At 41.5% G+C, this 16,535-nt stretch overlaps 1 protein-coding gene across 3 annotated transcripts; it reads left to right on the top strand.

Moving 5' to 3' along the window:
* The first annotated feature begins 138 nt into the window (after positions 1-138).
* Atg13 (Autophagy-related 13) lies at positions 139-15,022 on the top strand. Of its 3 annotated transcripts, none has more exons than XM_037430173.2 (6): positions 139-573; positions 2,391-2,726; positions 5,313-5,518; positions 8,997-9,101; positions 12,945-13,218; positions 14,492-15,022. In XM_037430173.2, exons 1-6 carry the CDS (start codon positions 418-420, stop codon positions 14,705-14,707), a joined length of 1,293 nt encoding a protein of 430 aa, XP_037286070.1. In that variant the 5' UTR covers positions 139-417; the 3' UTR covers positions 14,708-15,022. The 3 variants fall into 3 exon arrangements, with proteins under 3 accessions (XP_037286070.1, XP_037286063.1, XP_037286076.1); XM_037430166.2 differs by having other exon boundaries at positions 2,388-2,726; XM_037430179.2 differs by lacking the exon at positions 8,997-9,101 and having other exon boundaries at positions 2,388-2,726.
* The last annotated feature ends 1,513 nt before the right edge of the window (positions 15,023-16,535 follow it).

The raw sequence follows: 16,535 nt of genomic DNA, 5'->3' as shown, positions 1-16,535 counted from the left end.
ACGCGTGGAATGCTGGGATATCTGTTAACGATGTCGTGTTGCTTCGCTCGGCGCAGTTTGGGAAGTGCAGCGGTATTTGGGAGAAATTTATCAATTATGATGTGTTGGGAAAGTGAAGACACAATATTTGCGAATGCGCGAATGAAGCGTTCGTCCGCACGTGTTGTAGGCTGAAGCTCGCGCACTCGGCAGAGCGAGTTCTCCAAACCGTTCGGTGGCACGCTCGCCACCCCGTCTCCGCATATTGGAGCTTCTTTTCGGCGGTGTCTTGGCGCCCCTTGTTTACGCGTGCTGTCCACACGGTTATGAGACCCGTGCCCGGCAGTGGGGTCATGCTTTTGCGACGGTGGCAGCTCGGACTCGCAGTCTTCTAGGGAAGTGCCGCATAGCTGTAAACCGAGGCCCGCATCTGTCAACATGTCGACAGTCATGAAGCTGTCTTCGCACGATCGGAAAGAACTGGAGAAGTTCACCCTGTTCCTGTCTTGCAAGTCCGTTCAAGTCATCGTGCAGTCTCGACTGGGCCAGAAGCAAAAGACGCAGTGCAAAGCGGAGGCCTCGAACTCGGACTGGGTAAGTGTGCCTTTTCCTACAACGCGGCCCTAACGTCACGCGGAAGCGGCGACCTTCGAGGCCGCCGCCTGGCATATCACGATCTCCTGTTTTGCCCACGAGTCGGTGCGCAAACTGTTCCAGGCGGCGACCGCCGCAAGTGACAGTACTGCTGCACTTTAGTCGGCGTTGCGCGAATCGACGAGCGACTGCGATACGGCCGACGCATCTCGAAACCATCACGGAGATGCGCGCTGAAACGTAAACACGTGTGGCATGTTACCGCAGTTTTTCGTTTAGATCCAGGAAGTTCGCATGCCCAAACTGTAGTTTTACGTTTCTTCCCTATGAGCGCAATTCCAGCGCCGCTCTACGGAAATCGATTCTATTCACCAGCGATTTTCGAGCGAATTCAAGGTTTGGAAAGCGTAATTTGCGCTTTAGTCCAGCGGCCGTGTTTGCGAAGACGTTTTCTACCGTGCTGTTACGCAACGCGCCATCTTCGAGGGATGTCCTTTTCAGCTGTCGCGACCCGATGGGAGAAGCCTGCTTGCCGCAATATCGGCACACTCACTAACAATTTCCAATCATTAGACCACCCGGATACGCGCAGTTGGTGATCGTTAGTGTGTGGAAGCACACGTTTGTTTAGTTTTAGCATTAACTGCTACACGCTTATGGGCATTTCACTATAGTGGCAATGTGAAAAAGCGTTTGTGTGCTAGCACGTGTGTAGTGCGATATGTCTTCGTCTTGTTGCCCGTTTCACTTGCTCCGGCTAGTTCAACGTAACTGTTTGAGCTGCACATTTTTTTCATAGTACTACATCTGGAAGCTATGCAAGATGTTAAACAATGTTTTGAACATGGGTTACCATCATGCCCAGCTTACTATTCTCTAGTTACATAATCTAGCTGTGAGAGCACCAAACATGGCCCCTTAAATTTATTTTCATAAACACTTCTGATGACCCACCGCATTAGTTTGTACTAGTTCATTTACTTACAAAAGCGAAGGCGGTCCTTAATGCATTTATGCAAAGGAACTTTTCCTAGATTAGATCATCCAGATTGCTCACTAATTTTTTGCCGCTATGTGATCTGGTGGAACGGTACAGGACATCAGGATCTGTCTTTTGATCTGATCGTCTGTTCTATCCTGTTATTTTGTCTTATTGGGCCAATTACCATGGTTTCTGTGTCAATACTGTAATGGCCCTGTGTAAGGGCTGGTAGAATCTGTAAATTAAATAAAATAAACTCTGCAAAAACTGAGCTTGATTTGAGACTGCACAATTGGCAGACATCTGATTCCAAGTAGCACATGTCTCTGTCTTCCTTTAGTTTGTCAGTTGCCTTTTCTTGTGCTAATTTACCTCTTCAATGTTGTGCTGGACTGGGCTGGCTAGTACTTTGTTTGAAGTAAATTCTATACAGGACAGAAAGTGCCCATCATGTCCTCTCCCTCCCCTTTTTTGTCATTCTGTCTTAAATACTATTCAATTCTGTAGCTCCTCAGTATTGCAAAATGTATAAGGCCAGAAATTAATTATACTACAGAGATTACTTATATTTAGAGCTGAAATGTGGGCATGTTTATAGGATATTTATTCATTATGAAATTTTTTTGCAAAAATTATTAAAGCAATTGAGTGGACAGAAAGTGTGCCTTACTTGGTTGCTTCCATCCATTTATTACTTTTTCTGCAAATCAGATAATTATCTTGATCGAACTTCATTTGAAAAAGTTTATTCAGAAAAATTCTGGAACACCATGAAATCAAACGATACTGCTATCCGTGCTTAGCATTGCATTTTGCCTTGTTTTTATCCAAGCAGTTCAACTTGGATATACCGGACGAGGACGATGTCCAGCTACAACTGAACGAAGCCATGGCCGGCCAGATTCCAGAGCCTGGCGGGCCTAGCCTCTGTACGGAGATTTCACTCAAGACGGTTGACGGCGACACATTGGTGTTGGAAGTGTGGCAGCTGTCTGTGAGCAACGTCTGTGACTCTTCCGTCCGGGCCACTTACACCGTCTACAACCGCATGAGCATTGTGCTGAAATCACTCATTACCATCACGCGCGTGATGCCGGCGTACCGGCTTTCACACAACCAAAGTCGGGATTCCTACATCATATGCTTCAACGTCTACATGGGGGAGCCCCAGGTGAGTTCTGGAATGGCTCTCGTTTTCATTGTTATGAAATCCTCTCTGTAGATGCCATGCACATCGTTGGCCCTTCAAGAGATATTCATGTCAATTGAGGTTAGAGGAACTGTAAAGAGAAGCAATGAATTGATTTTACTTGATAAATTGTACTCTGAAAACTCTATTGATGGTAATGAGAACTAACAGACCATGAAGCAAAGAAAAACAAGCTATTCAATTTCAACAATTATGTTAATGTTGCTATAATATATTTATTAATAAAGGAGAAAAATCAAGGTCTGGGTTTCATTTTGAAATTTCATGCAAAAACCTTCCATTACTAATATTAAAGTGCAGTTCTCATATTTTAGCAACATTGGTCTAAAGGAATTCCCTGACACTTGGTATTTTAAGTTCTGGCCCTTTCAGGGTACAGTTTATTTCATTTTTATTTATTTGGAACTACATAGGTCTTGTCGACACTGCCAAAATCTACCAGTCACGGAAATTGGTTTGGGAACTTCAAGATGGCATCACCACTCGCATTTTATTTCTGTGCGTTTCCTTGCTTATCAGGCTTCTCCAAGTGGAAATCGGGGTGATCTTGGTAATGTGAAACAGTCATCTGCAAGCACAAGAAAAATTGTTTTTTTCTTTATTGTGTCCTTAAAAAGACACTAGAGACAGAAAATGCCCTTTTTTTTGTTCTTACAATAATTACAATAATTACAATGTTCTTACACTCTTACAATAATTAGGCACCACTCTTGCCAGGAGAAAAAAACATTTAATCAAATCACACAAATTGATTGATTTGATTTGATTGATTTGTGGGGTTTAATGTCCCAAAACCAACATATGATTATGAGAGACGCCGTAGTGGAGGGCGCCGGAAATTTCGACCACCTGGGGTTCTTTAACGTGCACCCAAATCTGAGTACATCAAATCACACAAAGAGGAAATACAGGTGACAATGCCATATAGAAGTGCACACACCAAATCACTGTGACATTTACTTATTTTATTTATTTATTCATTGGATACTGTGAGCCTTAACAGGCTCATACAGGAGTGAACAATGAATACGTAGGTGAATTTCGCAACAGCATCAGAGAAACACAGGTATCGCACTTCAGCACAGTGTTATGCGACAAAGTCTTATACATTGATCAAAGCGAAAAACAACTGAGAACAACATATTTACATGATTCAGTGATAAATACAGCTAATCTCAGTGTCATGGTGAACCTAGAAGTGTAGAAATAGATTTTGACATGTGCTACGGCCTGTACAATTCTTTATTAGTAAAGATGAACTACACTGTGTTCTAATTTACCTTAAGGCACATGATCTTAATCTGCGGGAAATATCTGCTCATTGTGGACAAAATACTGAAAAGAAGCCATGAAAATCAGTGGTAACATACTGAGGTTTCACAGACACTGAAGAATGAAATTATGATTTTAAATTTTTCTTCTAATACATAACTATATTACGATGGAAGAAAACGATGAGTTTTTAAAGACACTTTATCCATCAACTGATTTAGTGTTTCACTTTTCATTGTGTCTTTTTTGAAGAGACTATTGATAAAAGTGGTGCCTGTATCTTTGCTGGTCTTCAATAATAATAATCTGATTGTTTCGATTTCTAACACACTTGTGAGGTGGCACCCAGAATACGAAACAGCTGTAATAACCACCTATAAATTACCGCAGAATTTTCGAAGCAATATAATTCACTGGTGAGGGGTGATTAAATGATTACATAGAAAGGTGTTGCAGGTCCTCCTTTGGTTCATTCGGTCCTGGCATTATATTCAGGGGTAATAAAAGCTTTGTAAATGAAAGGTTAGTTGTCGACAAGACCTGAAGGATCTCTACTGAAGACAGCTCACATGTTCTCATTCTGCGGAGAGAGTTAGCACCCCACCTTTGTTCAGGTGTTGCATTGGTGTGTGTTTCTGGTGCATAGCTTAATAATGGTTATTGTGTTTTGTTGAGGTTATTTTTTTCTTTTTAAGTGCAGAGCACTTTAGGGTCTGGAACTGTCGTATTCTGGTGTAACTTAGCGTAACGCTGGCGAAACCACGTATAATAGAGCCATCTGTAGCATATTGAATGTGCGCTCACACCAACAGGAAGTCTTCTTCCTCTTATTTTTTGAGTGACTTGATGACGACGATATTAAGTGTGGTGGAGCACTTTAGGGGCCTGGGTTATCGCATGTCGTCGTCGTCGCTTGATGTAATGCAGAGCAAACCACATATAAAAATAGAAAAAAAAAAGGAAGCAAGTGAGAAAAAGAAAGAGAAAAAAATGGGAAGAAAATAAAAAAGACGGAAAACTGCAAAGCAGGAAAGAAGAGAGAGATGGGAAGGAAGAGAAAGAAGGCTGCCCAGTTCTACATTTCCTTCAGGCTTGGCACCACTAACGCGAAGCTGCCCTAATTTTTGTTTTTCTTTTCTCTCTCCTTCCCTCTTTTTTTTTTTGTGCTGTAAAAATGGGCAGTTCACCAGCAACCACTGTTTTTTTTTTTTTACTCTTAACGATGTGCTGGTATCATAATAGAGTAAGAGAACAGGTTCTGTTGTCCAAACGCAGCTGGATGTGCTGGGCGAGGACTACAAGCGCGTACAGGTGGGCCAAGTGGGCATGCCCACAGGAACGCTGACCCTCGGAGTGGACTACCGCACCAAGATGACCATCTCCCCTCAACAGGCCATCAACCAGGCTCACCCTGCCATGATGCTTAAGAGCGACTACTTCAAGCCAGACCTCAGTCCACGGGGTATGCGGATGCGTCCCAGGTACGAGTGGCCGCGGTTCGGTCCCATCTTGTGCTTTACCTTTTAGCCGATCGTATACCACCGTCAAGCCTTATCTACAATAAGTGGCAGGTCTTGTGGAGCTTGTTTGATGTGCATCAGCTTATGCTTCGTTTCACACACAGTGTGCAATGCTGAGGGCTGGCGTAACTTACTACAGTAGCTGCATTCACAGCAAAAAATAGTTCATTATTCATTAGCAGTCATTGCTTGGAATCGTTCTTTATTTTGAGTAGATTATGCAGCTTGAAGATCAAGGAACTGCAGCAAACTGTCGTCAATGCATTGTTTCAAGCTAACTTGCTCTTTGTCGCCATTCTTCATTTGCAGCCTCGCATGGCAACTCACATGCAGCTTCATGCAAGTATTGCACATGTGTTTGCAACCACAAAGGCTGACAAAGAAAACAGGAGATCCATCTTTTGAAAGTCAGATTCGTTGTGTAGTTTTCCCAGCATTGCATACTATGTGCAAAATAATACAGTAATCAGGATCATGTCGAAAAATGGCTTAGGTGATCCTGTATATGCACTTTAGTTATTAGATTTCCTGCCAGTGTTACTCCCACTTTTTTTATTGATGTGATGTGTATGGTGGCACAGTGATTTGCTTTAAGGATGTTGTAGGCGCCAAATAGAAAGGTGAAGTGGTTGAAAACTGATGGTGAAGATGAAGTGGCCGCAATTTAATGCCTGACATTCTTATGTCAGTCTCTGAAAATTTAATAAAAAAGTAAATGTACTTTCAAACATCTCTTTCTCCTATAGTACTGGTACAGCTTGTATTATAACTAGTTTTGCAGTTGAAAAGCACAGAAATCAGTGAATATGGCCTGATTTGTTTTATAGTCTGTGTCTAGATGGACATTGTTGTGTTACCTTTGTGTGAGTAGGCTAACTATTCAAGATGAATTTTTCTAACAGTTCACTCTGAAACCTATGCAGAGTATGTCACTGTGGCAACACAAATTTCAAATATCCCTCTTTTATTTATTTTTTTATATACGGTTGTGGCCCAGCTTAAATTCTTGGGATCTGCTAGGTTTGTTTTGTTCTCTTTGAATACTATATAGTTTATCTTTATCAATAAAGAAAAAGTTGCCTGATAGATATAAAAATCTTTTGACTTTATGTAGCAAGTTTAGCCGGTCCAGGAGCTTAAAGACAGTGTTACTACCTGCGTTTTTTTTTTTTAATCTTTTTTATCTTACCAAGTGTGTTCTCACTCTAAGAGTGACCTCAGTGGTATAGTACGTTGGTAACATGTTGATACAGCGAAGTGAAGCTGCATCTCTGGTGAAGAGTGAGCCACTTTACCAGTGCATTAGTTTAGAGCACCTGGTAGTTCTAGCTTCCTGTTCAGTTCGTCATGCCCTAATCATTGCTTTAGTGCTTCAAACTTTGATAGCATTCCATCATTGGTTTCAACCATCACATCTGCCAATATTATCACAGAGAAGGCTAGTGGTCATTGGAAATACCGGCATGCTTAACAGAAATTGATGGCTTTACATCTCCGTTTCCGTAAGATTCCGTTTTCTGCAGTAGCTTAGCGGGTAAGGTTTTGTCCTGCTGAGTACCAAGATGCAAGTTCTCTAGTTAGTGGTCGCAGCCACAGTCAAATGGAGGCTTAATACAAAAACACCCATTACTTAGATACCGGTGCACATTAAAGGGACCCTGCAACACTTTTTGAGCATGGTCAGAAAGCGCTGCGGATCGATAGTAGAGGCTCCCGAAAAACACGCGAGCCAAATATTAAACTGCAGCACGGGGCCTGAAATTTACAATAAATTATGAGAGTCAGCGAAAAATTGCTTTCTGTTCTCTCGACAAATGACCGAAGATGCTGATCGTAGAAGGCCATCTGCTGATCGTAGAAGGACAAATGACCGAAGATGCTGATGATGATCGTAGAAGGCCATCTATCTGTCATTGGCTGATTAGAACATGGTGCTCTCAGTCATTACAGGGATCGCCACAAGAGGCCGTGACTTTTCCACGGCGTGCGATCACACTGGAAAAGCCACATATTCGAAGAAAAAAGAAAAAAAAAACGGGCTCAAGGTCACAGGGCGCACGTGACTTATTTTCTTTGCCCCTGCCATCTTTCCCTGCTTAGCTTCCAGCGCTTTTGTCGAGACGAAAGAATGCGATCATAGCGTGTGACAAATCTATGCAGCTCCGCTTGTACTGTCGGTTTCTTACAATTTTTGCTTCGTTCAGTTTGTGAGGCAATTAGTGAATCCATTGCATGGTTACTTGAAAAAGTGTTTCAGGGCCCCTCAGATGGTCAAAATATAGAGCTCACCACTGAGGCATGCCTTATAATCAAATATTGGTTACAGCACGTGAGACTCCAGAACTTATTACTTTACTCACAAGCTATTTAAGAACCCCAGACATTCAAAATTATATTACAAGGGCCCTGCAACACTTCTTCAAGTAGTCATGGAATGGATTCAATAAAAGAGCTTATTGCCTGACGAATTCTCCACCGTAAAATTGTAAGAATCCGTCTAATGCGAGCAAAAAGATTTGTCGCTCACTGCAATTGCGTGCTTTCTTCTCTCTTCCCAATGTAAGCACTGGAAAATAAACAGGAAGAGATGGCAAGGGGAAAAAAATGTCACGCGTACCTCGTAATCTTGAGCACTTTTTCTCTCTTTTTTTCTCTTTGGATATGCGACTTTGCTGTGCGATCACGCACGCACGGGTGGACAAGTTGCGGCCTCCAGCAGTGGGCCCAGTAACAACTGAGCATGCCACGCTGGAATCAGCCAATGGCGGATGCAATGACTGTGGCGAGTGATTTTTGAGCTTGTTTCATCATTTGTCAAGAGAAGAGAAAGCAATGGTTACAATTTATTGTGAATTTCAGGCCGTGTGCTGCGCTATAATGTTTGACTTGCATGTTCTTTGGAGCATCGACTACCGATCGGCTGACTTTTCTGACTGGGCTCAAATAGTTTTGCAGGGCCACATTAAGAAAAATGGCGTGACAAAGAAAATTGAAAAGACTTGCAGCATAATTTTTTTTTCACATTGTTCTTATTATTTTAATGCATCCAAACCAAGTGTTAGTCCTACTTGTTGACAATTAATATTGTTCACAATTAAACTGGAGTGTTTAGTTACAGCATTATTTATAGTTTGGTTTTGATGCTTAGAAACACCAGAACTGCATAATTCTGCATAATGTCTGTATCAAGCCTCCTTATATCTCTCATATGTCCCTCGCACAGTCCATTTTCTTTTAGGCTTTTTTTGAAACTTGCCTTTGCTTGCCCTAGTGTTGTACACAGCGATTGCACCTGATTGAGCATGCAAAGGTGTCTGTTCATGATGTGTGCCCAACTTTGCCAGTCCAGTACGATTTGCCTGACCGCCTCTCTGCCTCGTGTCTCTTTGTCTCTCTCTCTTTCTCTCTCCTTCTTCTCTACCTTCCACATGCGTTATAGCACGGACATAGCAACTGATGCCGTAAAGCGAAGCGACAAAGACTTGCCTCCAGAAGGGATCAGGAGGCAAAGCGGCGTTGCAGGTCACAACGGATGTTCTAATGGGTTTGTGCTTGTTTGTTGTCTATGCTGCTAGTTAGACATTTGTCATGCCCTTCACTTGTCTGGGATTGCCTTGAATGAAATAACATGCATGCATCGCTTTGTTTCACATGCGTATATGCATATGAAATTTTTCTGTCACTAAACCTTAATGATGGTTCTGGCAAATCTTGTGAAACCTTGACTAAAAGAAGGTCACTGCATTTAGTACTATATTGGTCATTGACCACCTTCTGATATAATGGTGTCGTCAAGAATTGGTGGTAGTGGCTGTGAATTGCTACGAGAAGCATTTGGAATCATTACTATTAGTATTGGTTGTTTAGCATGAAAGGAAAAAAGAAGGGCTTGAACGCACTGAATTTAAACACTCAAAAGTCCCAATGTGGATGGTTTAGTTCATCAAAAATACAATGTGGCAAAATGTTTTTGACTGTATTAGTTTCGAGACTTGGAGAAAAGAAGCCGAACCCACTCAGGACACTCTGCTGCAAGTGTCATGCCAGTGTGACTGTACCTTTTCACATGAGCAGTTTCTGAATAGCACCATTTATGCCAAGTGATGCTTCCTCAAAGTGACACTCAGTTTGCCTGTCTGATTAGAAGCACAATTACATAAACGTTAAACTACATTCTTGAGGTGTTCTGCCTGCACACTTGCATGTTTTCTATGGCACGCTTTCGTACTCTTTCTTTTTTTAATTTAAAAGCTCTGACTTTGCTTTCACGCACTGCTTGTTTTATTTTATTTTTCATGTAATGACCCTTGCAAGCTACTGCCTCAAGGTAAAATGGTGTGCGCAAACAAAGACGATGACACAGAAAAGATGGGACAGGGACAAGCGTTTGTCCCTGTTCCATCTTTTCTGTGTCGTATTTACTTGCGCACACCACTTTCCATTGAAATATAAACCAACTTGCGCAGTACGAAGTTTTACTGAAGCTAATGCCATTGGAATGCTGCACGAATAGCTTGAACCATAATTTTCTATGCTATTGCAAATTGATTAGTCTTGGTTTTAGAAAAGAAATATACCCCCATCACACAGGAAGACTTGTGATTTGTTTTGGATAACATTCACATTTAATGCCATCAATTCGTCATTTAACATCCCAACTAGTTAGAATGCTTCCTGGAATCTCAGTTTGCATGATCTCTCAAGAATTTCAGTAAATAACACTGCAATGCTTTAATCAACACTTGTTTCTTATTGTTTTGTCAGTGACAAACATTATCTCTGCATCATTTTATTGTTTCGCCGTGTCAATGATGCTGTCTTTCAAGAGCTAGTCATATTGGTTCTTGTCTCAAAATGGCACACTGAAAAGTACAGGCTTTTCTAATTTACTGTTTTTTTTAATGCTTATAAAGCTTTAAAATTAAATTTAATGAAAATTTCTCAGTTAACAACTTGTTCCACATTCACTGTGGCCTTTTCTTGGTTGCTTTTTCAAATTTAATTGCTATTTTTCCAATAACTCTTCTTGGTATCTAGCCCTGCATGAAACGTTAGTCGTCTCCTGTGCCGAATGTGATATTTCAAAATGCGGAAACAATTAAGCCTTGTCTATTGTTATTTTATTTCTTCTTTTTTTCTTGTGTTAAGGGGGCAGACTGGTCTTAGATATGGAATGGAATGGAATGAAAAAACTTTATTTCGGTCCTGCAGGACGCGCTTAGCGCGTAGCGGGCGGGTCTTAGACATCTTTTTGTTTATTTCTTCAGCGATCTTGACCAAACTGCACAGAGTTGTGCAGTTTTTTTCTGCTGATTTCAAATATTTAATTAGTTTTTCTGTAACTCATCTTTCTCCTAAAATAACTCAATTCAGCCCCTATTGTTTGAGGCTGCCATAGGAAAAAAGTGCTTAATTAAAATTGATATTTTAAATATGCCAACATAAGCTAAAGACCATAGATTTAAAGTATGGAAAGTTTTTTGTTTGTTTGTTTTTAGGCCTTTCTTGGTTATTTTACAGCAAAATGAACAATTTTCAAAGCAATTGGAATTGTGTTACAATTTTGATGAGTAATTATTCAAAAAGGCTTGTGCTCTAAATTCTGCTCCTATACTTGCACTCTACACACATTCAGGTTTACAGTGCAAAAATAATTATTGTTGTACCTGCCCTAGCTGCAGTGATATTGAGGCCTCAAAATATAACAGTCATAAATTTACTTTCTTGAGAAAAATGAAAAAAAAAAACTGAAAACACACAGCTTCTTCAAAAAGCATCATGGTGTGCATGTTTTGCAATCCTCAAAGAGGTGCTCATAAGTTTGTAGCAGAGCTTCTAACAGATGCCGGCCAATTATAAAGAAGCCTCGAAGTCCGTTCCCCATTTTTTTGCAGGTTCTGCATATTAACAGCACCAAGAATCTGGACAGTCAGAATGACATTACAAAAAAATAACCACTTCCTAGTGTGTGAAAAATTTGCAGAGATAGAAAAATGCTTGCAAAAACGAAATATGTCAATTTTAAAAAATCATTTTTTTTGTCACTTTCTGGTTCCAAAGACCAGTCTACCCCCTTAATATTAAATCCAGATTACATTCTTGGTCGTAATTTTGTGTTTGGCATACAATGCTTTCTTTTAATTAGTTGCATGCTTTTTTTTACTATCTATTCCCCTTCCCAGTACATACTACCTGAATAAGGTTGTGTATAATTCACTGAGCATGCAAGAACATTTATGGCCGTATCGTTGGCATTATTTCATTCATGTTCATCAACCGGCTAATACATAATATTTGCCTAGGTATCATTGAGCAAAAAATTGCACATGAGCCATATTTCCAAATGTCACGTGCAGGTATAAGCAGTGTTTTTACTATTTTTAATGATAGTATGATGAAGTAAGTGGTTGTAGTAGTGTGTGTTAAACTGTGACAGATGTGTACCGCTCTGTGTTCTTCAATATTTATTGCAACACCGTGAAATGCTAGTACTAAGTAGAAGGCCACCGTGGTCAAGAAAGGCCATTCGTTGTCATGTTCTTGACAACACGGCCTAGACTCTAGCTGCCTGTGTTTGTCTTTGTCAATACATATCTGTGCTTTTCCTAAATGACAAGTTGCCAAGCAAAGCACATTGCTCGAGCTCATAACCACTTCAAATCTCCATTTTCCCTTGAACTTTTTTGTTGTTTGCACTCCAGCAGTCTTTCATTCAGCCGTTTTGTCGCACAATTTCCTGTGCACGGTAATGCGCATACATTTCTTTGCTTTTCTTGCTGGATTCTCTGCTTCACACTAGCACATCGCTGCATCGCCTTGGAATATGCAGTGGCCTACCAATGACACAGAAATTTCTCCCTGTCGGAAATTTCCAGAGCCCTCCACTGCGGCGTCTTTCATAATCATTTGGTGGTTTTAAGACGTTAAACCCCTCATATCAATCAATCAGTCAATCAATCAACTTTCTTCCTGTCACATCCTTTTAGTTTTTTAAGTGGCCTTTTCTGGGCTCCATCTTTAAAAATGTGGACTTCCATGTCTTGAACCAGATACTCAGCAAAGTCAGGATGCTTTGCCATTCAAACCACAGTGTTAGGGTCATTATGTATTATGCTTGTTTTCACCCAGTCCTGTTCGATTATTTACTTAGCTGGCTTTTAAGGACGCTGTTTTAGTGTCACAGTCTAATTATTCTGGCATTGTCTAATGATGATGCATTTTTATATAATGTTAGTTTGTAGAGAATATATTGTCACGTGCTACAAAAGGTCTTCAACTAGGAAGAACTGAGCCGGCTGGCAATATTATACTGCTTTGCCTGTGTAATGTTTGCATCTCACAGTCTGCATCCTGACCCATGTGCACTTGATGTGTGGGTCAACTGCAGGCACAAAGATGGGGGTGACATTCTGGGTGAAATGCACCAGGGTGCCTTTGCCCCTCCTTGCCCGCGAAATCTCAAGGAGATTGCAGACAGGGTGGATGAGAGTCCCTGGCCTATGCCTAAGCCCGCCTTCTCCTCACTGCTATCCATGCCCGCCAAGTCAACCGCAAGTAGCAACTCTCGATCAGAAGAGGACACTGACTCTGACGTCAACGAGCCCCTTGTGGAGCCCCGGGAGGTGCTGCTGCCAACCGAGGACTTCATCCTTGTTGAATTGGTTCGTATGAGTGTGTTCACCTCTCTGCTGCTATAGAAGATTTTAGTGAAGTGGACATGTGCACAAGTAACCAACGAAAATGCAATCATCCTTACTGGAAACAAATTGGATCATTAGAAAACTTAAACAAAGGATTAGTGCATGCGAGTAAGCTCGCTTTCTGTCTCTAGAGAGTATCTTAGGGAAGGGGCTATGTATGCAACTTAACAATGCAAAAGGGTTCATTATTACCCCAAATAAAACGGGCTATTAGAAAAGTTGGAGCATTTGAGACACACGAGACAATTAAAAATTGGGCTCCTCTCGCAAGGGAGAGAAAGAAGTGCTTTAAGCATGTCTTGGCACTCAGGTGCAATGGATCGCGAGTTCAGATATTGCAATTAATAGCACTTGGCATATTGTTTAATACCTTACTTGATGAAACTAGTTCAGTCTGAGTGCCAGTTCCGTACTTGTGTGAATGAAGCCCACCTACTTCAGTGCGAGTCCTGCAGAGCCTCTCTGGCAATCACAAGTTAAACTCCCAAACCCTTCCGGCATGAAGCGTGGCGTGTCCAATGAATGCTTGCATCTCTACGATGTTGATAAACTGAAATGATATACTATAGAAAGGTAGCTTAGAAAATATACTTAAATCAAATAGTTCAATAACAAATAGATTGTATTAAATTTCATAATGTGTAAACAAGGCTGTGGGGAGGTAGTGTTCTACTAGTGAATTCATAAAAGTGCCACTGTGCAAGTTTTGTAGTGCAACTGATTTTTTTTTAATCTGCAGTTTAATAGAATAACCACCTTGTTCATTATAGTGACAAGTTTTACACACATCATTATGCATGCACCTTTATGGCACCATCTGCCATGGCAGTCACCTTACTTTTGGGGCTGCTATGTGCTGCTTCACTTGGTCACTGGTTAAAAGCTGCTGAACTGTTATGCCTTTTGTGTAATTACAGTGCCTCCAGACGTTAAGGAACCATTAAATGAACTGAAATGAGATTGTGTCATATTTTATGACACAGAAGTATGATACCTAATGCTGCATTAAATTAAATAGTGCACATATATTTTCATGTGTGACATGCTATTTTTTTTATTACAACTGCGACCAATGAGAGTTTTCTCATTGGTTTTCATGGGCGTTTCCTGCTGTGCATGTAATGAAATAATCTCTTAATCTACTTATAGGTATTTCACGTGTGAGGCACATTTATAGCAAAGATTTTGTGGGCCTGGGTCACCTGTGTCTTATGTGCTGCATTGATTTTTGCAGAAACCTCCATTTGCCGATGGTGAGGAAGGTGGCACTGATTTGGGAACATTCTTCCAGGAATGCCAGAGCGCGCCGATGCTATCTTCATTTTCCTGCCAGCCAACACTAGAGCAGCAAGTATCCGAAATTAGCGCACATTTGGCCGCACTGGAGTCCAGTCTGCCCGACCTTGATCAGTTCGTCGAGTCTGTTTGCCAAAGTGATTCCCTGAAGTGAAAGCTCGGGTGTCAGTGTCAAATGTGGAATGTGATGAAAAGACATTCTCAGGCCATTGGTGAGGACCGTGCTGGGAGAGATTCCATGTCTCGCTGCAATGGTTTAAGGATTGTTCAGAACACTAGTATCATGAGAACGTTTTCATCGTGGTGTGCTCAGTCATGGACAAGTACAAAAGTACAAAGTGCATGCCAAGAATGAAAGAGAGAGAGAAACAGACATCCCATGTAAGCAGAAAAAAAAAAGCATTGTGACTCTGTAACAGATTGAGCTTGATGCGACTCCCAGTTGTGGGGTGTCAGTGAGATCACTGAAGCACAACACTAGTGGTTGCTGCACGTGACAAGGCTAGGCGATGGCAATGATGTTGCAGAGTTGTGTTTTGGTGCTTCTGCTTAGTAAGTACTTGTATTTAATGGACAGTTCTTTCTCCACAGACATACCTATGAATGAGTTTTTGTCTCATCGGTTGAAACATGACTGCCCTTGCACTAAACATTTTTGTCATAGCATTTTGAAGGTATAGGGATGTTACAATGAGTCATTATACCCCATAGACAACTTATCGCTGCCTAGTTTTTGTCGGCTGCATTAGCCTTCTGTGCTCTATCGGTGCAGTGCATACAGCTGTGCACAACTGCAGTGGTATGAGTCATGTACACTGCACCAAGTACACCGAGCTGCGCTTACAAAGCTGGATTCAGAGTGCTCCTTCATGTGATTCAGTCTGTTGCATGAAGGGGAATGATGAAAAGTTCTGGATGTCCTCCTCTCATTCTCATAGTCCGTGGTACCAGTGTACAGATAAACCTTGATGTAACGAAATTGACTAATTTGCAGAAAAATTAACTTTAGAGAGAATTTTGTTATATGCAGGTTTAGTATGAAAATTTGTAAAATAAACGCTCAAATTAAACAAAAGGGGAACTCAAGGCAAAGTTCATCCAAAATGTTTATTTAGCGGTAAAAAAACTGCATTGTTATTGTGATAGAAATTATATGGACATTCTCGACGGCTTTTCGCCATTGCTGCCATGTTCCGTAACAAGTCCGAATTGATAACATGCCTCCGCGCTTTGTAATTTTGACGAGCGAGTAAAAGCGCGCGAGCGCTGCTGAAGCAGGAATAAAATGAGCCGGCCCATCTCTATTGCTTGAAGGGCGCATAAAATAACGTCCCCGCATGTTAGAACTGCCGTCAAATGCTCAAATGGAAAGGACACGGTATGAATGAGCATGAATAAACGCGGGGAGGAAGGGGGCTGCTCGAATATTAACGGTGAACTTTAAAATTAAGGACGCAGTTGTGATCGCTGGCACGTGTGCTATCTCGGCAAGCATCAGACTGTTTTCAACGTGAAGAGACTGTGTGAAAGGAGCAAATCTCTAGAGCAGCCGTATCTTCTGGCAACAGCGTTTTGTAGGAGTTCTGCAGTATCAGGTCCAGAAAAGTTGGCTGCCAGCCTTATTTCGTATAACATTACAATTTGTTGCTATCGCATTCATTGCATTGAACGCGCCGTTGTGTTGTTGCCAAAGCTAATCAGCTGATCGCGAAGGCTACAGGATTTCGAACTCGTGGCTCAAACACAAACGCGTGGTGAATCGATCTCCAAAGATCCATCATTGTCACCGTGGTATTGAAAAGTTTCCATCAGTGCCTAATTTTACATCCCCTCGGTAGTGACGGCACAGTTGTTTGTATTTGTATAAAAAAAAAGAGGCAAAGCTGAACATCGTCGGGGGCCACACCATGTGCGCGCAGTGAAACCGCTCACGCGCGCGCGGCGTCAAAAACAAATAGCGAATGACACGGATACCGCGGAAA

Source organism: Rhipicephalus microplus, chromosome 2, assembly GCF_043290135.1.
Source record: "Rhipicephalus microplus isolate Deutch F79 chromosome 2, USDA_Rmic, whole genome shotgun sequence".
In the NCBI taxonomy this organism is placed as follows: Eukaryota; Metazoa; Arthropoda; class Arachnida; order Ixodida; family Ixodidae; genus Rhipicephalus; species Rhipicephalus microplus.
The sequence above is the reverse complement of the archived record's forward strand: the minus strand, read 5'-3'. Positions and strand labels throughout refer to the sequence as shown.

Bases quoted from the DNA above. Each gene is read 5' to 3' on its own strand.
- Atg13 (XM_037430166.2), top strand. From the start codon at position 418: ATGTCGACAGTCATGAAGCTGTCTTCGCACGATCGGAAAGAACTGGAG. The intron at 574-2,387 runs GTAAGTGTGCCT...TTTTTATCCAAG, and splicing joins AGGCCTCGAACTCGGACTGG to CAGTTCAACTTGGATATACC. The intron at 9,102-12,944 runs GTTTGTGCTTGT...GGTCAACTGCAG, and splicing joins CACAACGGATGTTCTAATGG to GCACAAAGATGGGGGTGACA.